General features: G+C 45.0%; 3 protein-coding genes across 5 annotated transcripts in view; 1 reads left to right on the forward strand and 2 right to left on the reverse strand.

The window, feature by feature from the left end:
* Positions 1 to 640: 640 nt before the first annotated feature.
* gtf3c3 (general transcription factor IIIC, polypeptide 3) lies at positions 641 to 8928 on the reverse strand. The gene is made up of 19 exons (XM_084347522.1): positions 8443 to 8928; positions 8177 to 8261; positions 7334 to 7704; positions 7135 to 7258; positions 6867 to 7058; positions 6618 to 6783; positions 6384 to 6531; positions 6119 to 6293; positions 4811 to 4911; positions 4538 to 4709; positions 3916 to 4118; positions 3723 to 3824; positions 3438 to 3570; positions 3001 to 3226; positions 2858 to 2912; positions 2622 to 2757; positions 2141 to 2265; positions 1899 to 2051; positions 641 to 1679 (listed from the first exon to the last, which is right to left on the reverse strand). Exons 1-19 carry the CDS (start codon positions 8533 to 8535, stop codon positions 1557 to 1559), a joined length of 2883 nt encoding a protein of 960 aa, XP_084203648.1. The 5' UTR covers positions 8536 to 8928; the 3' UTR covers positions 641 to 1556.
* A 414-nt stretch (positions 8929 to 9342) lies between these two features.
* LOC311252994 (adenosine receptor A1-like) lies at positions 9343 to 13310 on the forward strand. Its single transcript, XM_084346662.1, has 5 exons — positions 9343 to 9756; positions 11246 to 11443; positions 11524 to 11658; positions 11748 to 11932; positions 12048 to 13310. The coding sequence occupies exons 2-5, from the start codon at positions 11267 to 11269 to the stop codon at positions 12724 to 12726; spliced, it is 1176 nt and encodes a 391-aa protein (XP_084202788.1). The 5' UTR covers positions 9343 to 9756; positions 11246 to 11266; the 3' UTR covers positions 12727 to 13310.
* A 2-nt stretch (positions 13311 to 13312) lies between these two features.
* dmd (dystrophin) overlaps positions 13313 to 27722 on the reverse strand; it is a 279023-nt gene continuing 264613 nt past the window's right edge. For all 3 annotated transcript variants that reach the window (XM_084346660.1, XM_084346659.1, XM_084346661.1), the window contains 7 exons: positions 27076 to 27141; positions 22583 to 22648; positions 20135 to 20293; positions 19251 to 19494; positions 18445 to 18559; positions 17987 to 18076; positions 13313 to 15948 (listed from right to left, as the gene is read on the reverse strand). In XM_084346660.1, coding sequence (XP_084202786.1) covers positions 15830 to 15948; positions 17987 to 18076; positions 18445 to 18559; positions 19251 to 19494; positions 20135 to 20293; positions 22583 to 22648; positions 27076 to 27141 — 859 coding nt within the window. In that variant the 3' untranslated portion in view covers positions 13313 to 15829. The remainder of the gene's footprint in view (positions 15949 to 17986; positions 18077 to 18444; positions 18560 to 19250; positions 19495 to 20134; positions 20294 to 22582; positions 22649 to 27075; positions 27142 to 27722) is intronic.

Consider the following 27722-nt stretch of genomic DNA (forward strand, 5'->3'; position numbering starts at 1 on the left):
TTGTAAAGCAGTGAATGTGGAGAGACACATACGTTGTTGAATCTGTATGAATTGTGCCATGAATCACTTAAACAATGTTTGTGGATTGAAAAGATAATTTTTAAAGTCAAGAAAGTCTCAGTTTGTCATAATTAAAGTAAAATATCAATTAGTTTCGGTCTCTTCTGTTGTGTGACGTTGGACTACGGCTCCCTCGTAAAGGTCGCAGTAGATGAATGTTTCCCAAGTTTACAAGAAGAATTCAAACTTCGAGTGGCGTTTCATTGTACTTTTCTAGTAGGATGTGACTTTTGTTACCGTAGAATGAGCGCGGCATACTTTTGGAAGTTTCTCTACTGTGTTCATAAACAATATTCCTGACTTTACTTCTCAGTGTCGGCGGGGAAAAGGTCCCACAAACAAAGCTCTGCCCTCTCTTCCACCAGTGAGGCCTGTGGCCCCCCTCTGGCTCTGGCCTAGATGGAGTGCAGTGACCCGGGGAGGAAACATGATGGAAGCAGACGGTTGGAATAGGAGAGAGGGAGGGATTTGGCAAATAATCCCACCGCCTTAATCCCTGCAACAACAAAAGAAAAGTCTGCCCGTCCACCGTTTTGTCACACGACTGTCAAAAACTAAAATAAAATCACAACAAAGGATGTGCCTGAAACGTCAAACTTATCTTTATTGTTCAAAAACAATGTTTTGTTATCAAAAATAGAAATGTGTTTTAACAGCATGACTTAAATTTTATAAAACAGTATTAAGACTCTGCACACATGATATTACAAACTTACAACGAAAATACATCATCGTCCGAGACTGGAGGAAAACAATGTCTGAAAAACTCATCACCGACCACTTCAGTCTCAGATATCGGTCTGTGAAAGTGTTCACTGTGTAGGTGAACATGTTGAGACGATAATAACTGATGTCTACGTTCATTACGCAGCAGCGCCGCCAACGCTGTAAACAAATAAATACTATGCAGTCTTACATATATACATCACAACTGACATGACAGCATGAAGAGAAGACAGCCATTTGTACCCATGAGCTGTTTCGTATGGAGGATAAAAGATAACTAAATACAGAAATAAATACATTTGAATACATAAAATTACAAATGTATAAAAGCTGGAAAATAAAACATAATTAATAATTAAATGCATGAAAAAATGTTAGCAATTCATCGGATAATCAAAATAAATGTTACATTTTGTTTAATACATTTCTGCTTTTGTTAATTTATGTATTTCTACATTTGTATATTTAGTATTTTATGTATTTCTGTCCGTATTTGAACAAGCTAGGTGTCACCAACCTCACTATAGAGCATGATTGGTCAACGAGACGAGAAAGAGTTACGCTAGCTAAGCTAGCTAAAAATCAGTAGCATGTGTGAGCTCACCTTTATACACCACTAGCAAGATAAATGTTTGTATCTTCATTAAAACTGTAATTTATTTCTATATTTATTTGATCATTTATCCTCCTGATGTCCTCCATATCTTTACCAAAGCAGCATTTACAGGCACTGAATCAAAACCACTGTCACAGATCATGAGTGTGCATCTCTAAACGACGCAGTGTGTGGTGATGAGCTGCCGGGCCATCTCCATGTTCCCGCTGGCCTGGTAGATGAGGGAGAGGTTGAAGGCGATCTCCCTCTGCAGATCCACCTGATCGTCCGGCATGCCCTGCAGGGAGGAAGAGTGGTGAGAGGATGGAGAGACGAAAAGAGGAAAACATCCTATCAGGCTGCTTAAACTGGAAAACTGGTCCATTCATCAATGTCCTCGATAGAAGTGAGGGAGAGGTTTCTAAATTTAAAGTCACAATGACACAGCGGAACGAGAGCTCAAACAGTCCAGTTAACATGGAAATAGTTAGCTGACGTGTGCTGTGTGTAAACCGACCTCCAGTTTGGGTGCGGGCATCGTGAGCGCCTTCTGGTAGTAATGAATGGCCAAATGTGAGAGGCCCATCTGGTGCAGCGCTCTGCCCAGGTTGTACATGCTCTCCTGACACTCTCCTCGCAGCTCCACGTACCGCCACAGGAAGGAGAAGCCCTGAAAAACACACATGTATATTCAATAAGAACAGAGCAAGACGATGGTGTATAATTATAAATGAAAACAAAGGTGAGTGGAGCACAAACCTGCAGCACCAGCGCGTGTCGTTTGGCGACGTACTTCTGCGACGCCATGTGGAAGAAGGTGAGGCCCACACACAGGCTGTAGAGCGGGTTGTCCGGGTGAGTCTGGAAGGCCTGAACATACTGGCCTGAAGACACACAGCATGTCGGACAATGTGTTAGATGAATGGAAAAATGAGCGAGAAATATTTCCTCACCTCGAAAGACCAAAACAAACAGGAGGCTGCTGGACAACAATCTGCCAACGACGTGGTTTTTTTGCTCATGTTCCAGACTGAAGTTTTTCTTCTAAGAACGCTCTCTTTTAAAATTCCCCATAACTGACTTTATATTTTTGTATTGCTAGCAAGAATGTGCCATCACTAGCATGAGCCAACCTGAACATCACGACAAGGAAGCAGCGACACGCTTGTTTTAAAGCGGTTTGTACCTCGTTAGCTAAAACATGCAGAACAAGTAGCGCAGCCTGTGTGTGTTTTCGTACCCAGAGCGTGTTTGAAGCTCCCCGACACCATGGCGTTGTGTCCGCAGAGGACGCACAGGGCGTGGTTGTCGGGATGCTTCAGCAGCAGGCGCAGGCAGAAGCGATGGTGCCGCTGGTGGTGGGAGGTGATCGTCAGCTGAGGGGAAGAAAAAAGCATCTCAGACATCCGTTCCATGATTTCTGTCTCGGATTATAAATCTTCAGAGGTTTAATGCAGCTCGAAGACATTTGCACACCTGGTTGAAAATATTCCAAAGCTGAGGCAGATCCACTTTTTCCATCAGCATCAATCTGTTGAGAAGAAAACGAACAGAAGACGGTTTACACTTTCGTCAAACAGACAAGAAAGAAGCCGTAGGACGGAGCCGTTCGAGTCTACCTGATGTAGTTGTAGGCGTTGTAGTGGTTGTGGTCCAGGATGGTGGCGGACAGGCCGATGAACTCCATCTCCTTCCTCCGGGGTTTGTTGTCGTAGAAGGAGTAGAACTCCATGGCGGACTCCACCAGCAGCTCGGCCTCCTCGTAGCGCTGCACGTCACACAGCGTCAGCACGCAGCTCACCAGCAGCTGCCACCAGTCCTCTTTGGACAGGACGTTGGTTTTACCTGGACACGGACCAGAACGCACCGTCAGTTACAGCTTTCTCTCCACATATGGACGCTCCTAATAAGTGCTGACAGTGAACTGTACCCGGCCAACTGCTCTGCTCTGCTCCTGCCAACTACATGCCCTGTGCATCAGCCAGGTATGAACACACACACACACACACACACACACACACACACACACACGTAAATGTATACATAATATCCATACCAGTGTTGTCCAGATAGGCAGCCTCTTGGTCAGCAATTTCCGTCTGCATGTCTTTGACCTTCACCAGCCGCAGGTGATTCTCGCCCGACACCGTCACGGAGCGCACACACACCTTCGCTCGCTGCATGGCCACCTGCATGTACACAGCACACACACACATTTGTCTGACTCGTTGGGGGAGATGATGAAAATGCAAATGGCCCTCTCTCTGCAATCTGTCTGCAAATGACTCCTCATTAGCCTTAACCAGCTCGGTGCCTGCGTGTGTGTTCATGTGTGTGTTACCTTCAGCAGCATGGAGATCATGGTGATGGTGGAGTCCAGGTAGTCCTGGATCCGTCCCTGAGTCTTCAGCAGGGTGGAGCGGTGCAGCAGCAGCTTTAATTCCTGCAAACACACCGTGTATAAATACACACAACAGCCTTCTAGTAAGAAAAACATTTTTGACTGGAGGGAGACAAAAAGCACACGGCCTTGCCTTTTGTGCCGCTGACGAGTCCTGCGCCAGCGTCTCGCTGTCGTACATGGACTCCAGGGCCTTGAGCGCGCACTCGGGCCGGCCCAGCTGCTGCTGCAGGGTGGCCAGGGACAGTCGAGCCTCGAGGTGCAGCGGAGCCATCTCCACCACCTTACCGTAGCTTTCTGCCGCCACCTCCATGTGGCCCAGCGCCTTCAGACACTCTGCGAGGGAGGAAGGCGTTTTATGTAACAGGTTTGTTTTTTTTTCCCTCGCTCGTCAGTCGAACTGAGAGGTCGCTTCAAATCCCGTCTCGCACCTTCGCTGCAGAGTTTCGCACAGTGGAGAAGGTTTTGGATGGAAGCTCGTGCAGATACGCCTCTCAGCTGCTAAGAGGATATTTCGGGTTCGACTCTCAGATCTGTCTGAGCAGGATTACACTTTTTACACTCACTGGAGCTTTCAAAGCCATTAAAGTGGGAATAAAATAAGTATTTACTTCACTCAGGTGTCAGTTTATAAAGGCACACCTGGCTTAAACTAATACGTTCAAACAGCCCCGCAGTAAACCCTCCCTCAGTGACGGCTGTAAAGTTCAAACTCAAGTCTTCTTTTTAAGACGTTTGCTTCCTGTCGGTCTCACCTGCGTGTCGGAGCCACACGACAGCCAGGTTGTACTTTTCGGATATGACGAGGGCGGACAGCAGAGGCAGGGCGGTCATGTACTCGCCCTCCTCCAGGTAGGCTTCGGCCACGTCCAGGTACAAGTCCCCGATCTCCTCGGGGCTCTGCTCCATCAGAGTCGACACCAGCCCCTGACGGAGACACATCAGTAAAAATCAGTATTTTAGCTTCTCGTTTTCTCAATAATGCACCACATCACTGTTACTATACAACCCTTGTTAGCCCTGTTTACCTCCAGAGGCGTGAAGACATGCAGGTGTATGAGGCAGACCATCAGCTTGGCCCTCAGGTCCACTGGGACGCTGTCTGGGACCTGTACATCCTTAATTTCACCTGGAAACACACACACACACACACACACACACAGTGGAACAGCGTTACTATGTTCCAATAATAACAGCTATGATTAGTTTCTGTGGCGGGTGAGGAGGAGTGTGAAACTTCACAGCTCGGGCGTGAAGACCGTTAGTAAGCTACATTAATAACAACAAATCACTTGTTGAGGACCTCCGAATCACGTGACTCCAGTTTTTTTTTTCCATTTCCTCCCTCACTTCAGTTTTCTATCTAAATCTGTTTTTTTTTCTCCAATCAGCAGATGATAAACTCCTCGTGGCGAGCGCTTCTCCCTCGGATCCTCGTCTGTTATTAAGAAGAGGGAAAACGACGTCGTCATTTTGAAAAGAAATGATCTGTAACCCACATCGAGCTGCAGGAAGTGGATGTGCCCGCGTCGGAGCTAAATTTGCTTCTTGAATAAAGGATCACAAAAACATTTGTCTCCTCGTCTAGACTAACAATCACCTCCCTGCTGTACAGTCAGCGTTCAATACGTTCGACTGGGTTAATTGGCGCTGCTGACACATCACAAGACGGACAGACAATGCAGCAAATGTCGTCGTCTTCTTCAAAGGGTTAGGCTTTGTAAAGGGAATTATTCTCAGCTCCATAATGAACGAGCGGCGGCGTTTTAGCGGCAGTGATTTCTGAGTCAAACATCTCTCGGGTTCAATAAATACAGTCGCTTCTGAAACGTCCCTCAAGGCCATAAAAGTGTCAGATTTATTAGACCTCGGAGCGTTTTCAGCCCCTCTGTCCGTCCATGAGGAAGACAAACTGGCTCCTGCTACTGCAGGTCAGTAACCAACACTGTAATCCTCAGTTAGGTTAGGCAGGCTGGTATAAAGTACTCAAAGGTCATACTTGAGAAAAAGTAAAGACATTGTGTTAAAATATGACTTTGGTAAAAGTGAAAGTCACCCATATGAATAGTACTCGAGTAAAAGTCAGAGGATCTGATATTAAATATACTCAAGTATCAAAAGTAAACCTAAAATATACACGTTTGGTTCAGGTGCCAGCATGTAATCTGCAAAGTAACTAGTAACTATAGTAATCAAATAAATCTAGTGACATACAAAGTACAATATTTGCCTTCAAAGTGTAGTGGAGTGGAAGTATGAAGCAGCAGAAGATGGAAATACTTAAGGAAAGTACAAGTACCTCAACATTTCCAGACAGTCAGACATGAGTGACTCACCTTTCTCCTCAGCTGCTGTTTTCTCTGCAGTCTCTGACTCCGCCTCTTCTTCGCTCTTCTTCTCTTCCTCCTCGGCCGTTTTTTCTGCCTCTTTCTCTTCCTGTTTTGTTTCCACAGCTTCTGCTTTGGCTTCTTCATCCCTGATCAAAAGTAAACCTGCAAACTGGACCAACACCTGGGAAAAGCACAGTATGCGCACTCGTTACGACAAAACACATTTTAATTGCTTCGTTTCACACAAACGCACACACAGACCGAGTCGTACCTCCAGAGCTTTGTTGTACTGGCGGCTGGCGATGTAGAGCTCGGCTGCCATGTTGATGAAGTCATCGCTGACCAGGCTCGGGTGTCGCAGCAGAGCGTCCTCGATGACACCCAGAGCTGAGGTCAGGTCGTTACTCTCGTAGTAACTCCTAAAGAGGAAACACAAATATGAGTTCAAAAAGAAAACATCACGACAGAAACGTGACCTTGAACGCGTCTCCGCGTGTCCTCGTACTTGGCCATGTCCTTGGACAGCTGCATGAAGTGCTCTCCGTCCTCCAGCGGCAGCAGCGACAGGATCCTGCGGTAGCCGTCCATGCAGTGCTTGTGCTCGCCCAGGCGCATGTGGAGGCTGGAGCGCTCCCACAGGTAGCGCACGTTGGTGGGGTTGTACTTGATGGCTGAAGAGGCAGAAGGACGACGGAGGTTAGGGCTGAAAATAATAATCACGTTTTTGAATTTGTATCCTGAGTGTGAGGCCGACCCTTGGTGTAGCAGACGATGGCCTGCCGGATGTTGTCCTGCTCCAGACTCATCTCTGCCAGCCTGATCCACTCCTCGCCGTCTGACGGGTTCAGGTGGGCGGCGATGAGACCGAACTGCAGCGCTTTGTCCATGTCTTCATCGTCCTCGTAGATCATCGCCAACGTGGAGAACGGCTCGTAGGCCAGAGGAGCTGGAAGAGACGATTCATTCAGACTCCAGTGCGACGACTACTCTTGCTCTTAAACGCTCTAACAGTCGTTTCCTACCTTGTCTGATGATCTCCATGCACATCAAGATGGCGTCCTCCTTCTCTCCTCGGGCGTAGCGGATGTTGGCTTCGCCCATCAAGCCTCTGAGAGCTCGGGGCAGCTTGCTGCGATGGCGTCGCTCCTGAACACACAGAAAGTCATCAGCTGGGAGAACCAACCACACACTCCTCCTCCTCCTCTTCCTCCATCTACTCACCCTCATCATCTTCTTGTTCTCCCGGTTCAGCTCCATCTCCAGCGCGAACACGTCCCCCACCGACGGATCCTCCTCATCCTCCTCTTCCTCCTCTCTCCTCTTCCTGCGCCCCCTCCCCCTCGCTCTCCCGCCCCCACCTCCGCCTTTCCCCCGACGCTTCGGCTTCTTCTCCGTCTCCTCCACCTCCACCTCCGCCTTTGCCTTAGCCCCCTCCTCCTCTTCCACCTTGTAGTCCTCATCATCTTCGTCGTCAACATAGCTCATACTGTCCTCCTCTTCTTCTTCCGCCTCCTCTTCTGAGGATGGGGGCTGTGGGGTTTCTCCCAGCATGGAGGCGAAGGCCAGCTGGACCCCCGGGCTGACTCCGTCATCTGAGGGGAGAAGAAAAAGATTGGTGGAAGGTTTTGCCCTGGGTTTCGTCTTTTAGGCTACGTTAGGGCTGCAAATAATGATGATCAGTCAACGTCGGGATGCACAATAAATAAAAATTTGGACTGTTAAATTGTCAGCCTGGTACCGGGAAATTAATATCAATGGCTATTTATAGGTCACATTGCTTTTATTGATGTAAGGAGAGCAGCATTTACAATCTCAGTAGGTGGATGTTTGCACCTTTAATGTTGGTTTGTGATCCACAAATAAAGACAGAGAAGAAGAATACGAAGAAGAGAGAGAAGTAGTAGAAGAAGAAGAATAGCCAAAAATGTTTTAATACAACAACAATCTTATTCGAGTTACAGGATATTAAATCATCCATCTCTGCATTTCTAACCATCAGTTATGAACTTCTGCACCAAACCACACTTAAAAACCCTGCTGGTCTCAGACAGACAGCAGTGTTACCTTTGTTCCGGGGGGTCTGTGCAGAGGTGGAGGGCTGAGCATCATCCTCCACACCTTCAGCTGCGACCTCTGTCTCCTCTGACTCCTGAGAGAGGACAGAGAGAAGAAAACACCAACTGTATCTCACCTAAACAACACTTACAGAACTCAAACTGTAATGCGAATGCGAGTGCTACTGCGTCGGCTAGCTAGCTAGCTTAGTTTTGCCAGGAGCTAAGTCGTCGTAGATATCCAGGTACAGACTTTAACCATACTTTGTCACCTACCTTGGCTCTCCTCTCATCTCTCCGCTTGTCAAACTCCTCAAAGGTGATCCTACCCTCCAGGTAGTCTATCAGCTCAGCGCTGAAACCAGACATGTCTGTCTGTTAGCCTGTGTAGCTTCCGGCTAAAGCTAACTGACGCGACAGGAGATGAGCCTCTATATTAAAATGCGTCACATGAGCTACAGATGTATTAAATCATAAACTGTAAGAGAAGAAACCCTCCTCAGTACTGACTGCTGCTCTTCATGTCAACACCGAGCACGTTGAGCTGCAGTCACGTGACCCGCAACAACTTCCGGGTTGGCGCTATCGCGTTAATAAAACACGATAACAGTGTTCTGGTGACATCTAGTGGTGACAGGTGAGAACGCAGCAACAAAACTGAACATAAACACAAAGTAAACACAAAAATACTTTCATTGGGACATAAGTACTTCAGTACTGCTAAAAATTTGAGGTACTTGTACTTCGTTTGAGTGCGTTTTCTATTATGCGACGAGTTACCTTATGAAATATAATGAGCTGATGTATAGTATAAACAAAATATAAAGAATTGGGTTTAATTGTTAAAATTAACTCCCTCTAAACAAATTACGTCTTTAAAAATTGTACTTACACATGAATGCATCTGTAATAAGAATCTTATAATATAATATATAATTGTTAAACATGCACAGGTGTGTATCTTCCTGCATTGTGTACTTTTAATCTTTGATAGTTTAAGTACATTTAACCAATATTACTTGTGTATACTTGTACCTTGTAGCTACCTTGTGTGCTTTGTGCAAACAATACAGCAATAATACCGCTGCAATCTGACAACATGTGTGCTCATGTTTTAAACCACTGTGTAACACTTGTTTCTCATTGTAGCTGCACATTGAGCACGTTCGGTTCCTCCTTCATTGTTCTTTACTGAAACATCGCAGCATGAAAGAGTTGCTCATGCAGACATAATCCAAAAAATTAATATGACTTGTTTGTTTTGTGGGGAACAGGATGGCGATTTACGTCAAAGCATATCTGCTTTTCCATTTCACCCACATCCAGAGCCATGTTGCAACTGCTGCTGTTCAATCAGCGGCCTCCTGCTTGACGTATTCTGCTTTATTCCTTTTATCTCTGCTGTAAGAAAGAAAGAGAGAAAGAGAGGGAGAGGAGAAGAGGAAGGGACGGAGGGAAGAGGTGTGGTTTCATCCTGCTTCTTTCTCAGTTTCCCCTCAGTGAACTCTGATGTCTCTCCTGCATCAAGCACATATTGTTAAATGTGTCCTGGATGGTCTGTGTGATGACTGCACCTGAAGCCTAGCACAGGTGAGTACACATCATGATCCAAACTTAAACTACTTTATCCACCAATGAAACAATAATTACGCAGGAAATTGTCTTGTTGATATCTGTTTATAGAGCCTTATTACGCTCTATTTGTCCTTGTTTTGTTTTTTTTCTCTCTAAGGGACTGTATGAGAATTATTAGGATGATCTGAACAGCATTTTGTATTAATTGCATTGCAATTTGTATTTTATCTTTTTGCTAAATAGAGTGTAGTCCGATGTTTGGGGAGAGTCCTACAGCCAGAATTATATTAAATTTCACCCTCTTCTTCCAAAATTTGAAGGCAAGATACATCAAAATGTGAAAAACATTTCATTTTCTAGTCACTATAGTCGAGACAATATGTCAGTTTTAAGCCAAAGATGATCTTTATCATAGAGAGTAGGGATCATCGTTAACTCTCACTTTGTCTTTAATCTGCATTCTAACTTAAACATGGTAAAATTAACATAGTTAATGTGTGAATAACAGACAACACGTTGACAAGTTGTTTGCATGATGTTAATAAATTGGCGGCTCCTCAAGTGGTTAAATAAATAAAGTTATATAATTAGGGCAGCATCTCAAAATTATTTTCTTGATAAGTTAATCTGTTGAGTCCAAGTTTACATCTTAAAATGTCTAGTTTTGCCCGACCAACACTCGAGAAGCTACAGATGCTCAATAGAAAATCATATAAAACAAAGAAAAGTAGCAACTGCTATCAGTTCCAGAGTCTGGAAGTCGCTAGCTAGCTGGATAATTTGCAATTTTGCTGGTTTGACGATCAACAAAGTTGCTGATTAATTTCCTGCAGATGAGCTAATTGATCAATCGAGTCATTGTTTGAGCTCTAAATAAACATCATGCATGTTCAGCACCAATTCCTCTATTCTATTCTTCTAATGTGCCAAAAAAATATATAAACATTTTAACCTTAAATAATGGTTGAGTTGAGATATTAGGTGGGAAATTACCCTTGATAAAAAGGTCAAACATAATGTTGACCTCACCTGGACTATCAAATAATTTGTGGACGGTCCCTAATCACTCACCCAAAAATGCAGAAATGAAATGCAGTGACATGAAGTTAATTTACACCTGCTGCTGTTGATTTGTTGTGAGTCTGTCCTCATGTGTGCGCAGCGACAGGCAGCAGGTTTGCTTCTCCATCTCTGAGTGTAACCAGTGGACACTTGGGTTGTGCGTTTGTTGTTTTTGTCCCTTATCAGGAACAATTTTCACCACTCAGTAGGTCGACACAAAGGCCTCAGACTGAGCTTCATGACAACCACTGTTCCTCCGTCCCGTCATATCTCTTGTTCTCTTCAGCTAAATCCAGCCTGTTCTCTCAGTGTAAAAGATAGAAACACCTCTCTGAGAAGCAGAGGACACATTAAGTGGATGATTTGCCCACCTCTTGCATGTTTCTTTTACAACTTGGTAATTTAAAGCTCTTATACTCGACTTTCTCACAATCTCTTCCAGGCTTTCCAGGACTGTGGGATCATGAACGCGAGTGGTAGCTGTTCGGCATCGATGCCGCCTGGATACCTACCTCGCTTTAAAGGGATCTACATCGCCACTGAGCTCATCATCGCCGTGCTGGCCATCATTGGCAACTTCCTGGTTTGTCTGGCCGTCATCCGCAACAAGAAGCTCCGCACCGTCACCAACTACTTCCTGGTGAGGGAATCAGTTTTGTATCTGAAACGTTGGATTCTTGTCTTCACAGAGGTCTAAACTCTGTCTGCTTGTGTGTGAAGGTGTCGCTGGCAGTGGCGGACATCCTGGTGGGATTGGTGGGCATCCCCTGTGCAGTGCTGACAGACCTGGGTCAACCTCGCCACAACATGCCCCTCTGCCTGGTGCTGCTCAGCATGCTGATGGTGCTCACACAGGTAGGAATGTTTACCTGGAGGCTCCGGTGATTGAATCTATGCTAAACATCTTGTAGGACTTCTTAGAAAAATGGTCGATACTCTTCCAGAGCTCCATCCTGAGTATGTTGGCGGTGGCAGCGGAGCGATACATGGCCATCCTCCTGCCCTTCCAGTATGAGCGCGTCATGAGCCCCAGGAACGCCAACCTGGCCCTGCTGGTCACCTGGTGCCTGGCGGCCGTCTCCGGGTCTGTGCCCCTCATGGACCCACACAGACAACCAGCAGACTCCAAGTAAGAGGATGAGGAGGGAGGATAGATGATAGACTGAGTAAATAAAAGTGAATGGTAATGATACTGCAAAAAAATCCAAAGATGAATCAATTAATGTAATATATTGTCCTTCCAGCTACTGTATCTTCACCTGTGTGGTGGACATGACCTATTTGGTCTACTTCAACTTCTTCTGCTGCTTCCTGGTGCCGCTGGTGGCCATGATCTTCATCTACGGACACATCTTCCTCACTGTCCTACACCAAATCAGACGCATCAACCTGGTCAGGGGGACGTCAGTTAGTGAGGTGACAGTTGTTGGTAGTGGGAGCTCCAGGATGGAGGACAGTGGGAGCGAAGCCGCTGTGGGAACGACTGGAGGTGGCGCAGACATGGGGACGAGAAAAGAGTCCGGCATCAGTTCTCTTATTGACACTGAGACTACTGTTGTATTCACAAGGACAGGACCCAGGGTCTCCACAGCTGGATCCATCAGCAGCTCTGCCCCTGCTGACCTTCATCCAGGAGAGTCCACCAAGGCCAAATCTAACTTTCAGGAGCTCCGTAAAGCCACTTCCCTCATCCTGGTCCTGTTTCTCTTCATGGTGTGTTGGATGCCCATCCACGTCATTAACAGCATCCTGCTGCTCTGTCCACAGTGTAAGGTGCCCATGTGGCTCACACTAGCGGCCATCATGCTCTCCCACGTCAACTCGGCCCTCAACCCAATCGTGTACGCGTACAGGATGAGGTTGTTCCGACACACTCTGATGGGAATATGGAACGGACTGTGGAGCCTCTGGTCAAAACACTAAGCGCTGGAGGACCACTAGAGCAAACTCTTCACACACAGCTCATCATGATGAAGACTACACATCAGTCATTGTAGCCACTGCTTGCATACTTCAATATATTGACACTGAAGATGTCCAATAAACTGTTTGGTTTTGGAAGTCAAAGAACTCAGGAGTCAACCTGCAGACGAAACATTTCTATAAAAGTTTATATATTTAGAAATATTCTAATACGTGTTGTTATTTACTGTCTTTCAAACTCACCTGTAACGTTTCATGCTCTGCTGAAACAAATTGCACATTTTATTTAACATCAGGAGCTGTACGATGAGATGAGAGGATGAGAGGCCTGAGGAGCGAAGCTGCTGTGTAGTCTGGTTGTGTGGCAGCGGATACTTCTGTATCTCTTGGCAGACGGCAGCAGGGCGGGTGATGTCTTTCAGTATAATTTGGGCTCTGTGCAGACATGTCACCTCACTGATATCTAAATAGTAAGATAATGGTTGTTTTGCTTTTTGTACATAACCAGCTTTTCAAAATAAAAGTTTATATGTGCACTTTTTCTAAAATAAACACAATAAAGAGCGAATCAAAGAGGCGAGTCAAATCAACATAACTGCGTGCTTTATTGATATACAGTAAAGCATTTTATAATACAGTAGTAAGGCATATATTTGGTGGAATCTGATATGTTGTGAAGTATTGACGCGTTATTTTGAAAAATGATGTGAGAATGAAACAAAACGTTAGAAATGAAAAACAGAAAATCAAATTCAGTGTCTGGATCAAAACAAAAACAAAAACTTTTGGATCATGCTGAAAGTATATGACGCCAAAAACACACACACACACACACAGAAGTGTATAACGCCGCGATGCTCACCGCGGACTTCTCTGAGTGGTTACACATTAAATAAGGATGGAGTTTATTTAGTCACACATGCTAATATCGTAACACCTCACACAGCACAAAACAAAATAGCTCTTTAACCGAAGACGAATCTGCTAGAATAAACGCATCCTCCACACAGAAAAACAAATGTCTAGTATGTTCCAGGTATGACAGTAGTGCACACGGGTTCATCTGATTTGTGTAAAATGCTCGTTTTTGATACGCGAGTCGTATAAATCTCTGACAGAGATGAAAAATGCAGTGAATGCATCCGAACATTCAGATCGGAGGCTCCTACAGTGCAGTAGAACATGTACGGAGCGTTATATATATTTATAGGACATCTGACGTGACTCAATCAGCCAGCAATAATCAATTAACAATAAGGGATCGAGTACAGTAGAGAAAATTGCCTCCGGACCGGACTTCACACGAGGTAGAGCTTAACGTTACTGGGCTTTCCTAAAACTCAAATATTTCTCCGTTTAAAATCGGAAGAATTCTTCAGAAACAATCTCAACTAGCAGCCTTGTGACACTGTAGTGCTCAGATTTCATTAAAATAACATTCTTCTTACAGTACAGACCGATGCACAGTGTACTGTGTGTGATCAACAGGCCGTAAAAAGACGCTCGGAAAGCATCTTAGTGACACCAGTGCAATAATCAGGACATTTTGTCTTAAAAAAACGTTCTTTCTGGAGGATTCTGTCGAGGCCCGATGCAGAACTGAGGATTAATGCAACTTAAAAAAACTGAATTTCAGATGAGATTATCTTTAATACAACAAATGTTTATGCTTGGACTCTTAAAAACTTATTTTCAAGTTCTTTGGGGTTTACTCCGAACAAACAGTTTCTGTTTACATTCAGTGTTTCTCACCAAAGTTGAGTCGTTTGGAGACTTTTTAAATGATCTCTCTTTTAAGAAGTCTGCGCTTTAAAATGGACGCGTGGCATTCAAAAAGACATGAGCACTTAGGGTTTACTGAAAGATGCTTTGAAGTTGCATTGTGGGAAATGTAGGATGCAATGTTTTTAACGTTTCACCCTTACTAGGAACAAAAAGTCAAGATATCTAGGGCTCAATATATTTAATTCATTAATTACCATTTAACAAAAAGGTAAATAAAATTAGTACTTTGATCAATAGGCATGATAAATGCAGGATATTGCACAGTGAGCCTTTCTAGTGTCAAATATTTGTTTAATGTACTATAAAGAGACTGCCGTTTTTCATTTCCACTAATTAAGTTGATTATCATAAAGTGGAATCCGAGTGAGGCCCAATTATTCCCGTAATTATTTCCGGATTTTGACGCGACCTTGCTGAATTGTCTCGGTTCTGAACCGGGCCTCTCGCAGCACACAGTACACGGCAGCGCTGAAAAGCAAACATGGGGGATGATAAAAAACCGTTGCCATGGAGATGTTAATAACAGGGAAGATGGAGAAACTGACGGATGGGCGGACGGACGGATGAGCGGATGAATGAAGAATTCAAATATAACGAGGCGTTTGTCAGCCAAAGCCAAAAAAAAAAAAAAAAAAGCTGTAATGTAATGTGGATATTAGGCACCACCACACACACACACAGACAAACTCACACACACACACACACACACACACACACACACACACACACACACACACACACACACACAGTCTCACAGACAACGTACTGTAAAGATCCAGGATGCCTGCATTACCTTGACAGTAGTGTACGCTGTTATAGAAAGACATTTTCCTCTTAGAAAGCACCCTTATGTTTACAATCATTCTTTTTTTTTGATACAAATGTCTGAAATGCTTTAGCTGTTTCCCCGATTACAAAGAGATGGCAAATATTCGACCACACTGAACACACTTATTTGTATCTCATCTCTCTTTGACGACCCCTCCCCTCCCGACCCCACTCTTGTTTTTATACAATTGCATAGAAGTTTAAAAACCAGCCTCTGTTAATAATAAAACAACTTCAGGACGTTTTAAGAAACTACTGAAATCTACAAGTTATAATGTTTTTCTTTTGTTTGTGTTTTTCTTTTTTTTGTACGCGTCGTTGCTTTGAACCGCAATCCTTCACAAAAATAGACGTTATATATTCTCTTTGTAAACTGTGTTTCCAATCCAGTTGTTTTGACTAGAAAAGCATGCGACAGGTAGGGAGGGGAGGGGAGGGCAGGGGAGGAGGGCGAGGAGACGGGGGGATGAAGGTTGAGGGGAGGGCGGGATCAGAAGGGCAGGGCCTCGTGCTGTCCGGCGCTCTGCTCGTCTGTCATCACGCTGACCAGTGACTCCATGGCTCGGCCCAGATCATCGGCCATGTGGAACAAACTGCCAATACTGCGACCTGGAGAGAGATGGAAAAAAAAAAGAAATGCTCAGACAAAACACACTCGCTAACGGTGACAGAGTGAAAGGTGCACACAAGGCCAAGTCTAGGAGTCTACAGCCATGCTAGCTGCTCTGTGAGGCTGTGCACGAGCACTGCATTGAGTTAATGCTAATGCTAGCAAGGCAACATGCTCACAATGAATGCTAACGTGCTGTTTAAGCAGGTAGGGGTTCGCTCACCCTGAGGGGAACGTGAACAGCGTGAACCAGATTTCATGTCAATCTATTGGACAGTTATTGGACCAAAGTGGCCGGCCGACCAATTTCAACATCCACAGAGCCACGCCCCTAAACCCTAGTAGTGTTTTTACTGTGGTCCAAACACTTTTATATACTCTAATGAGGACAGCCTTGTTTCAGTCTGCACTGCTGATGTTCAATATGTGCGGGGTTGATATTTGACGTCTCGGCTCTGACTTCGCCACTCCCCAAAATGAAGCACCTAGCTCCGCACAGGGAGTGACCTTGATAACTTGCCAGCCTAGCTGGTAGTAAAAGTCTCGATATCTTCAAATATATTTGATTAATTAATTACTGTAGTATATATATAGTGAATTAAAATGAAGGTTTTAATCAATAGGAATGACAAATTAAGTCCGTTATGAGCCTTTTCAGTACCAAATATTTGTTTTTTCACTACCTGACAAATCAAAGATTACAGTCTGCTGCTCTATTGTTGGCAAAACTGGCTCTGACTTCATCACTCCCCAAAATTAAGTACCGAGGTCAGCACAACATGGAGTGGGGAGTGACCACAAGAACTTCCCCTATAGCCAGCTGCAATTTCATCAACGAAAACTATGAAGAAAATGTTCAACAAGACAAAAACGACACAAGAAGCAACCACTGAAAACAAGAACTATGACGAAATGTGCTGCCCTCCATTATATCTCTTCTGCAGAAGCTGAGTTAACCTTGCTGTCGACTTTTATCAAATTAAATAGTTGAGTCTTTCTGTGAACCCCACATTGTGAATCGACATGATCACACCTCGTGCCAAGTCTACATGCAATACAGGGCTGAGCTACGTACACACACATCACAGCTATGACTCCCTACTGTGACTAGCAGCAGTGTGACAGAGGACAGTAAAGGGGAAAGGAAATTAAACAAGCGAAGAGGGAGGGAGGAGATATTTGTTGTTTTTTCACACTGCATCGCCGCACCATGACGTCTCCACTCGGCCGTAACGTCTCCGCTTTGTTTCAGCCTCATTATTAAGCCAATTATTAGGTTTTCTCTCAAGACGGTCACTCCGTGTTCTCGCAGGGGCTTAACGTGGCGCGATCGTGGTACTCGCATGCAGCGGGGAAACGAGATGAGAAGGGTGAGAGACGGAAAGTTGAGCCACTAACCTCTCATGGGTGTCCCCTTCTCCCTCCTGGCTCGAGGAGAAAAAGAGGAAAGGAAGAAAAGAAAAGAGGAAAGAAGAGATAAAAGGAAAAAATCAGCCTTTTTTGGTAATAGAGGGAAAGAAAGATGTGTGAAGGCTTACAGCATTACTTATTTATCTTCTTATTTTCACTTTTGTTATACTATGTTTCTTTTTCCACTTTCCAATTTAAAAAAAGTACAAAAATGGCTGATCGGTGTGTTTTACGTCGTGTTTATTAGAGCTGCTTTGCGTCTGATGAAGCTCAGAGCCTGTGAATAACACTGGTGGTGTGAGCAGAGGACACGTCTCATTAGTTTCCCCTGAGCAGCCGCAGGTTTCAGACCTGTATCTTTCACATCACTTTAGGCTACAGTTACCTAGAAATGCTCATAATAGGTATCTCTCTGCTAATTAGCTGAGATACACTTTTAATGAGATCAAAGCTGCAAACTTTTCCATTTCCTCTGAACGCCTCGAGGAGAGCTTCACTTAAAAACAGTTTTTTTATCCTTTCAGGGGGAAAAAAAACAGGAGTGAAATATTTGGTTTGGATCTGATTTTTCCACAAAAGACTGGAAGTTGCTGCGTGAGACGAGCTGTCGGTGTCGGCGTGTCGTACCCTGGCTATGAGGGAAAGAATTGTTGAGCTGCTCCATCACTTCCTCCAGCCCAGATGCATCTTGGGAAGGGCTGGACAGCTCGTCTTCACCTGCAACAGGAAGGAGACGAAGTTTTTCCACGTTCAAGAGCGGCTGGCTGACAAATAATGCCAAGTCACATTGTTTATGTCGCAGGGAAGTGTGAATAACACACACACACACACACACACACACACACACACACACACACTCTCAAATATGACTAACAGTGCATGGTAGTCCGGTGTAGAACAATAACAGCATGGTCTCTACAAGCTGTGAAATCAGACGTCTCTATTTATATCCTCCGTGCTTTTCAAAGGGTGGATGCAAATTAAAGGATATAAGTGGGAGTGTGTGTGTGTGTGTCTGTGTCTGTGTAGGTGTGTGTGTGTGTGTGTGTGTGTGTGTGTGTGTGTGTGTGTGTGTGTGTTCTTACCCATTGTATCAGTAGTCTGGCTGGCGGCCACGCGGAGCAGAGGGAGGGAGGAGTCGGAGCGCTGGGAGGAGGTGGAAGGAGAGGACAGAGCTGTGCCGTTCACCTTGGAATCCGTCTGAGACACACACACACGCACACACACACACATTAGACACACAACAAATTGGCAGCAGCGGCGCACAGCTTAATTAGAGGAGTCAAAAGGGAAGTGAAGTGTGTGTGTGTGTCTGATCCTGTGTGTCAGCTGATACTGGCACTCAGACAGCGTGGAGGAAGTCTGAACTCACTGGTGGGAAACTTCACATCAACTTTGTTCTATTAATCCGGGACGCTAAGCGGGTCCCCTGCTGTCCGTCACTTCATGGACGGGAGTTCACTGCCTTGCTCAAGGGGCCTTTTTGAGAGCAGATGTTGTGTTGTGCTATCGGGACACGCCCTCCGTTTGAAATTCAAATCCATCTTTGAAGGTGCAATATGTAAGAATCAGCGACCTGTCATATCAGGAGATGGTGGCGATTCTTCAGTTGAGTGTCGATAAACCACGACTGAAGAGGACATTACGTTTGTTGCTGTATGTTGTTCTGCACACGTACTCGTGCTGCATCATATCTCCAGCAGGCTAATGCTTGAAATGTTTTGCTGAATTATTTAATTCTCTTTAACATGTTATGACAGGAGACCCTCCACAAAGCGGGCCATGACCACCTCAGTCTGCCTCTGGGTGCGACGTGATATGGGTCCAGATAAAGCCGAGGTGTGTCGGCTAATTTGGGAGCAGTCGGTGTAACGAGTGTGTGTTTGCGTACCTGCTCCAGCAGCTGTCTGAGCCGGTGCAGTTGAGACTCCAGCTGTTTGTTGTGGTCCTCCAGGATCTGCATCCGCGCCTCCAGGCGTCCTTTGTGCTGCCGCAGCAGTTTGGCCTCGGCGATGAGCTCGGCGTCGCGAGCGCTCTGCGGCGACACCGGGAGCATCTCCGGGGGCGACGGCAGCGGGGAGAGGCCCTTCCTGTCGTGGGCCTTCTTCAGACGGTCGTACTCGGACTGCAGCTTCCTGCAGCGAAAACATCACAGGAGTTAATCCAGTCTAGTCCAGCTGCTTTTCATCTTATCTCTTTCTTTTTATCTTTTTACCCCAAGTTTCAACAAAATCTCCATGTTGGGATGAACAGACGGAGGAGACTGTGTCTGAGACGGAGACTGTGTCTGCTAAAGGTGTTAATATTTGCCGTTGACAGCCAAAGTCTTTATTTATCGATACTCTCGGACATTTGCATTATAGGATTGATTAAACACGAGGAGGGAGAAGAGGACGCTGGTACTTGGCCGCCCTTACAAAGTGATTTTTTACAGGGGTTGAAGAATTGTGTTATTTTAATGATATATATTTTCAGAGCCGTTTAAGCTCTTGTCAGACATTCACATAAATCCAAGCGTGCGCCTGAAATAAGACAAAGCCAGAGGCAACGCTTGTAAAGAGTCGATGGAGTCCACAGTAGCCGTTCTGGTATGGATGCAAATTTAAAGTATCTCTTTAAACGACATATTTGAACACTTTTCCTTTAGAAAACTGTTTGAACACTGACGTGATCTACGTTTGATGTCAGATATCTGATATCAGTGCAGAATCAGGACGCTACCACCTGTTGAAGCTGAAGGAGATGCTAACAGAACAGCCGGGTCCGCTCACTGACCTGTTCTCCTGCTCCAGGTCGTTGAGGACCCGCTCCAGCTCTCCCTTCTCCTCCGTCTCCATGGAGATGAGGATCTGGGCGGGGCTGCGGGGCTGGCTGAGAGGAGAGCCTTGGTTCAGAGACTGGCAGTAGTGCTGGATCAACATGTGCTCGTCATCGCTGCAAACACACACACATGCCCGACAGTGATGGGCGGACACATACACGCATTTACACACACACACACACACACACACACACACAGAGGAAAATGGAGAAAAAGAAAATCAGTGAATGAGACAGCAGCGGTGGATCAGGACTGCACCACAGAAGAAGAGTCTAGAGCCACAGCGGGGACAGAGAGAGGGCCAGAGCCGCTGTCTTCACAACACACTCGTCCTCCACTCTGCCGGATGTTTTTCGGAGCGATTGGATTGGCCACGCTCTGCCAACTCTGACCGATCTCACACGGCTCGTGGTGTTTCGGGGGGGGTTTTTAATTAGGCCAGGTATTTAGATGCCGCTGCGTTCACCGCGCCGCTTTCAGCTCGGCCAGTCTCCCTGTCTGAATGCTAAAGGAGCTGCAGACGAGCAGTTTGAAAAACAACAAATCCCCGTTAAGATGACTGCTGAGTTGAAAGTAAAACTCATTACGGACGGAGCGTGTAGCACTCAGCGCCGGTCTAAAATAGCCTCGAGTCGCTTTCCGCTTCATCTTTTCGTGCCGCGCGTTATGTTGATGCGTTACAGCCACTCTTTAACCTTTTGCAATTTTAATTACAGGCTTATCTTTGCAGGTTGTGTTCGTGTGCATCCATTACACTTGACAAACTTTCAGCGCTATTGTGCCTGAGGGGAAATTCGTCTGGCACCCAGACTAAATATAGGATCCACGTTTACTTGAATTCTTGTTTTTGAACGTGTCCAGCGACCGTCTGCTGCGTGCAGCTGCGGGATTACAGTCAGATTTTCAAACTAAAGCAGTGACAGCTCTTGTAATTTTATTATGCGGATGAGAAATCTGTAATTGAAATGAAATCAGCACACACTCCGTGACTGTGTGTTGTTATTTTTGGGGGGGTTTAAAACTGATGTGATGCAGTAATAAATATTTATAGAAGAAGAAAAAAGCTTTTTTTTCCTCTGGCAACATGTGAGATCTCAATTTTTTTCTTAAAATGGGAACACCAGAAGCTTTTATTACAAACTGGGGGTTTGGAGTTTGACAGATGTGGTAGATCAAGCTATCAAGTTGCATTATGGGAAATGTAGGATCTAGTTTCTCACAGCCTACGTCCAAACACCCCATTAATATATTATCATTAGTTGGTCTAGCAGAGCCCAAAGCGGTGTCGTTAAACTCATTTTGTTTGACAGTCGTGATTTAAAACTCCAGTTTTAACCCGCCAACGCTCCGCGTCAACACCTTTTCGCCGTAATATTGAATTCCTATGTTGTAAAGATGCAGAGTTGGAGCGCTGCAGGACCCGAGGACCACCGCACACTAAATGATTCTGGACTCGTAAATCGTGTTTACACCCGTCAGTTTATGAGTTTCACATCATCTGGAGGCGCTGGCTGTTAAAAAGCAAACGCCACAGGGGTTTCAGCAGCTTCACACAGATGTTGCCTGCTGGATAATAAAATATAAACGTGAAATGGAGCAGCAGCGTTTACAACTATAAAATTTTGCTGTTAAATTGATTAATTTCAATTGATTCACAGCCGTCTGTGAAGTAAATCTGTTGCAACTGCAGAACTTTTTCCCCTTTAATAACTTTTTAATTGAATGAATGTGAGCGGCTGACTAGCACTAGCGCGTTCCCAGCTTGCTAACATGCTAACCAGCTGCAGAAGTTCATCCCTGAAGAGTGAGTGGTCGCGTACAAGATATTTAACGGAGGCGCGTCGGCATTTCCTGTTCGAATAAGGCTAGACGAATGATTTTGATGATGACCGACTCCAAATTTTTGGGAGCTTCTGTTCCTCTCTCTGTACCATTAAACACTTCCTGTTTAACATAAATCACATTTCTTTTGTACTGCTGTAACATTTCTAACAAAAGGGAATCAGGGAAAGCAAATATACAGTTATAAATTTAAACACTAAGACTAATACTCTCATTACTTGGGATGCTGGGATTTTGTTTAAGAGCTACATATGAGCTTTATATCCCAAATATAATCACCCAGATACAATACAGACATACTGATATCACCTGCTTGTATCAGGTACACAGGGACATATTTGTATGGGAAATGACGCAAAAAAACCAAGATAAACACAATTATATGAGCTCGTATCCAGAATATTCATCACATGTAAACAAAGTCACTGACATATAAACACAAACCAGCCAATGGAAACAAAGAAAAAGACGGAGCCAGTTCACACACGCACACAGCGAGCCAGTCGGTGGGTGAGGAGGTTGGCAAAAACAAAAACAAACAAACAAAAAGCGGTTCTCACATGCTCTCATTGGGTGAGATACTGTCATTCAGATAAGAGCCATTACGATTCTCCATTTCCGCTAACCTGCGGAGGGGGAAGAAACAGAGCAGTCAGTCCCAAAACCAAAAGGTCGAGCAAATTAGCAGATTCTAGAGGGAAAACACCGAGGGTGATTGCGGCTTTTTGTACAGATCGGGATGGAGATGCTCCCCGGGCTCCGTGTGTCCTGTTACGGCTTATTTAACTTCTAAACTCCGAAGCTGCTTTTCAAAGAGTGAGCGGGTGAAACGGCTGCGGCAAGAAAACGAGGCTTGTTGTCTCCGGTTGCACTAATTGCGGGCAAACAGCGGCGGGAATAAAGGACATTGTGTTTTTCTTTTGTTGTTGTTGAGACTGCTGGAGTTTCCTCTGTGTTTGGCGTATGTTGTTATCAGTTTACCCTGAACAGATGAAATGGAAGACACCCACACACCGCGGCCCTCTGCAACCCTCCGTCTATTGCCTTGCCACTTCTATTTTATCGTGTTTACAACTGTTGCTCTACAAACTGAAGCTGCACCCTCAGTATGTGTCCTCTTCAGATTTTTACACAAGTTGGCTTGTATTGCCTCGAGAGCTGCTTTATTAAAGTGGTAGTTGGCAGAACCGTAACACTTAATGCCGCTATTTGGTTCTCGTTTTTTATGACTCGCCTGTGTGTATGCCTTTTTAAATTATTAACTGGAGTCAAATTTCTTGTGCGTTTGTCTCAAACACTGCAGGGATGCTGTATGTGATGTGGGAGACGCTTAAAATATTATGACAACGTGCGCTAAACGCAGAGAGGCTGCGTTAGCGAAGAAGAGCAAAAGGTAAAACATGGGGTAGTTTGAATGGACGCTGGTTTCTTTCAAATTAATACCAGAGTTTGGTTTTGTATTCTTTCAAAGGAGTCGTTCAACATACTATCCTCTTTATCATTGGAGCTAAAGAGGAGTTGATTAGCTTAGCCTAGCATAAAGACCTAGCTAGCTAGCTTAACACTGGAAGACATTTGTTCTAACACTTCAGTTTTGGTACGAACAAGATACAACTTGTGAGCGAACTAGAGTCAGCAACGCTAGCTGTTTCCCTTTGCCTCAGCTTTTAGGCTAAGCTAAGCTAACAACCCCAAGGCTCTACAATGACACATAATTGAGGTATTATCAATCTTGTATTGTATTGTGTTGCAATGCATGTTAAGCATGCTAACTAGCTAGCTCCGCCCCAGTCAAAATATCCTGTGCTACCAACACACTGGTGCTTCAAACTCCCAGTCCTGACTGCTAGTTGCACGGCTAACTGAGCTCACTCGCTAACGGCAGCTACAGCTGGCAGCAGCTAGTGGTTACTTTGATATGTTGCCCCTTATTTGTTTGGAGTAGATTCTTATATATTGCACCTTTAAAGCTGAAAAAGCACTGTAAGGTGATCACTAAGGTGGAGGCACTGGAGATAAACGACTATACACGCGGTTAATTATAACTCGAGGTAAGTGAGAAAATGTGTTTTTTGTGACATGGTTGAACTGATCCTTTAAAAAAGGAAACAAACCCTGGTATTATCTTTGAAGAAACCAACTCGGGCCATTAGCACGGGCCTTGTAAACAAACCTCCCGGCTGTGCTCCTCCATCAGATCTATCATGATAAAATAGCTGTGAGTGAAAAGCCAAAGATTTAAATTGCCCTGTTGCTATCTCCATCAGATCAGTTTCCTGGTGGTTGGAGTGTCTGCCCAGAGATTTTGGGGCTTTATCAGCGCTCAAATAAAAAAAAAAAAGAAAAAGAAACAGCTCATCGCTTGGCAGTGAGAGTTTAAGCAGATGGACTGTGACAGACTGGCATCTGCCCAGGTCGGTGTGTTTGTACTCATAAGCTGCTACAGAAACAAGAGATAACCTCGTGATCTGGGGGCCGTCGGCTCCCTCAAGGCTTAATTATGTTACTTCTTCGCCCTACCACCTTTCTTTAATCTGCTGGATGGTATCTGGAATCCGCCAGATCTAGACGAGTCAGGGGCTGAGAGCACAGGGCCGGAGGGGGGGAAGTGTGACTCAGCATGTGTGTCCATCAGCGTGTGCTGCTGTGTGTTTATATATATATATAGATGTGTGTGTGTGTGTGTGTTAGCCCGAGGCAACAGTGAGTGGTGTCAAACACTCTCTGGCAGGGATCAAAGACTCGGCCTGTGGCTCAGACCTCACGCTGACTCCACAGAGGGATGCCAACAGTGCCCGACTGACTGATTCAATGACCGATTGATCGACTGCTTGATTGACTCTTTGTTTGATTGATTTGACTGCTTCTTGTCCCTCAGCGGTGGGTTTTTTTTTTTCTGGGAGCGGTTAGGATCACTGCAAACTGAAGGAACACCGAAAATGTTTTGGTGAATAAGCTCTGATTGACTCAGTGTGGCACCACAACAATATCGATGGCTTTTCTACTCTCGTCGGGGTCCGGGTATTGATGAGGGGCTTTTTTTTCGAGCGCACATGCTGGCGCGCCGGATGGTGCAAGCAACATCTCAGATGCATTAGCATATGCATATACTGGCCTCTCACTGCAGAGCGCTTATTCACCAAAAAGTCAATGCATCACTTTATCATGAGTACAGATTCAGTTTCTACTGTATGCAAACGGGATATCTTGACATTTACGTTCAGCCTTACGTGCACTATTACTCATTGGGAAATCATTCTCAGCACATTCAGCACGCTGCTGGCTCTTACTTTACATTTAAGTGCTGTTTTTCTTTGAAAAGCCCTGCAGCGATATTGTGTTGAAGCAAAGACTGAGTTATAGATAAAATGGCAAATGCCAGGTGATAAAAAGATACTCGAACGCTGTTTGTCAAGGTATCCCACATCTGTAAATAATCAACAATCGTGCATAAACCATTTTCAAAGCACTGACATATACAGCTGTTAATATCTGGTGTATTGATCTGGAATGAGTTGTTTTAACTGTTAGAGGTACAGGAAACTCAAAACTAAACCAAACATGTTTCTTTTCTTACAGAATTTCTCATCTATACCTTTATTTTCTGCTTCAGACGCTGAGATTTAAAACATTTTGCTCGTGTTTTGTCAAGTGGACAAATGTTGGAAGTGTGATTAAAGGTGCAATATGTAAGAACTGGGTCCAAACAAAAAGGGGACAGCATATCACCAGAGTAACCGCTAACTGCTGCTAACAGTAGCTACTTTTAGCTAGTCAGCTATGCATCTAGCGGTCCGGACTGGGAGATCGGCGCACCAGGGGAGTGTTGTTGTTTGTTGTTGTTTACTCTTACATATTGCACTTTTAAAGGGTAACTCCACCAATTTTTCACATTAGTCTTGTGGAGTACCGCTGCATATGTGACATAATTTAAGTAAATTGCCTCCAGTAATGACACTCATCGTCCACATTGCATTGTGGGAAATGTAGCCTCCAGGTTTTGAAAAGCTGCTCTCTCATAACGCTGTTGGATTCATCACAGACATTTTAAAAACAAATGATCCAAACCGGAGGTATTGCCTTTGTTCTGCCACACATTCTTCTTCCTGTTGCCTACATTACCCACAATGCAATTTAGCCACTGAGTGACATAACTGGAGGAAATTCATCAGATAACATGCAGCTTCCTCTGGAGCCACGAGAGGCTTTAAACTATTTTTTTCACATATGCAGTAGTGCTCGACAAGAAGACCTGTCAACACACTTTAATGTGGAAAATTAGTGGAGTAACCCTTTAACAAAAACACTGTATATTAATGAAAACTACATTACATTGTGCTGAAAACAGCAATTTAATTGTATATACTGCGTATGCTTTGCACAGTACATCAGGTGTATACCTTCATGTGGACATGGAAGATGTTTCCTGCACCTTTAACTCATCTTCAGTGGAACACAGAAGATATAGGACACCAACTGGCCTCTATATTAAACCACAGACTGTATATGACATGTGCCTGAAGCGTGGGTCCACATCTTCAGTGTTAATCAAGGCATTTTAATAACATTGCTCAGACTTCGTTACTAAAACAGACTCACTGTGTTGCGAACAATTCCTTCGAGTCCATCTGTCACGTATACATGAGAGTTTCTACATGAGAACAATATAAAAGATCTCTTTAACGATCAGCTTTTCACGTCTGAACGTTGACCGCAAGCTCCCCAGAACTGCGTCAGCAAAGAATTGGGGCAAACGATCCCCTGTGAGTTAACAGCAGCGTGAACACTGTGGGGGTAAAGACAGGCATCCCAATGCAGGAAGTGCGCTGCACTTTAGCATTTTCTCCAAATTCATTATTCCAAGTCACATCAATCAAAATGTTTCTGGTGTCTGGGAGAGCTCTCTGGAGGAGCTATTATCTTTGGCGCTCGTAGGGCCGAGGGTAGCGGCGGGGGGAGAAATCTAAAAGTGGAGCGCGAGGAAGGTTACCGTTCGCAACACTGTGAGTCGACGCTGCGAGGAAGCTGCTGCTGAATGCAGATAGTGTGTTACCGGTTGGCGTAGTGCTCGATCCGAGTGTGCGTGTCGTCATGTGACAGCTGAGGGGACGATCCGGGCCTGCGACAGAGAGGGAGAAACAGACAGGAAGAAGGGAAAAAGGGAGATTGGTGAATCCAACCAGGAGGGACTCATTAATCCAACACACACTCGCACGTGCACAAGCCGCATGAATCCGCAGGAGAGCGATGGAGAGGAGCGACAGTACGAGGCGCAGATGTGCGGCGGCGTGAGATGCTCTGTAAATAAGCTCCCCTGCTCGTATCCTGCACTCCCGGCTTGGAATACATTTGCCTCGCACTTCAAAAGGCACGTCGGATCTGAGATGTCGCACCTCGTCTGCCGAGGGAAAGATCAGTATTTTGACATCATTAACCACGAGTCTCGGAGGAATCTCACGACTTTTCCTGCGGCGTTTTAGTCCTTGAGAATTTACGGCTCGTCTCTTTAAAATCCTGAAAACTTCCCTTTGCAGCGAGGGCACCTTGACGTTTGGAAGTTGCGTCTGTGACGAGCACAAACAGACGAGTTTCTACACAGAGGGAAGGTGGACGAGGACTGAAAAATGTCAGGATAATCTAAAAAAATATGGAATTACGACGCGCTGATAGTGTGACTCTTGCGTTTTAGTGTCTTCGGGT

The sequence above is a fragment of the Pagrus pagrus genome (genome assembly GCF_965226575.1).
Source record: "Pagrus pagrus genome assembly, chromosome: 24".
NCBI lineage: Eukaryota > Metazoa > Chordata > Actinopteri > Spariformes > Sparidae > Pagrus > Pagrus pagrus.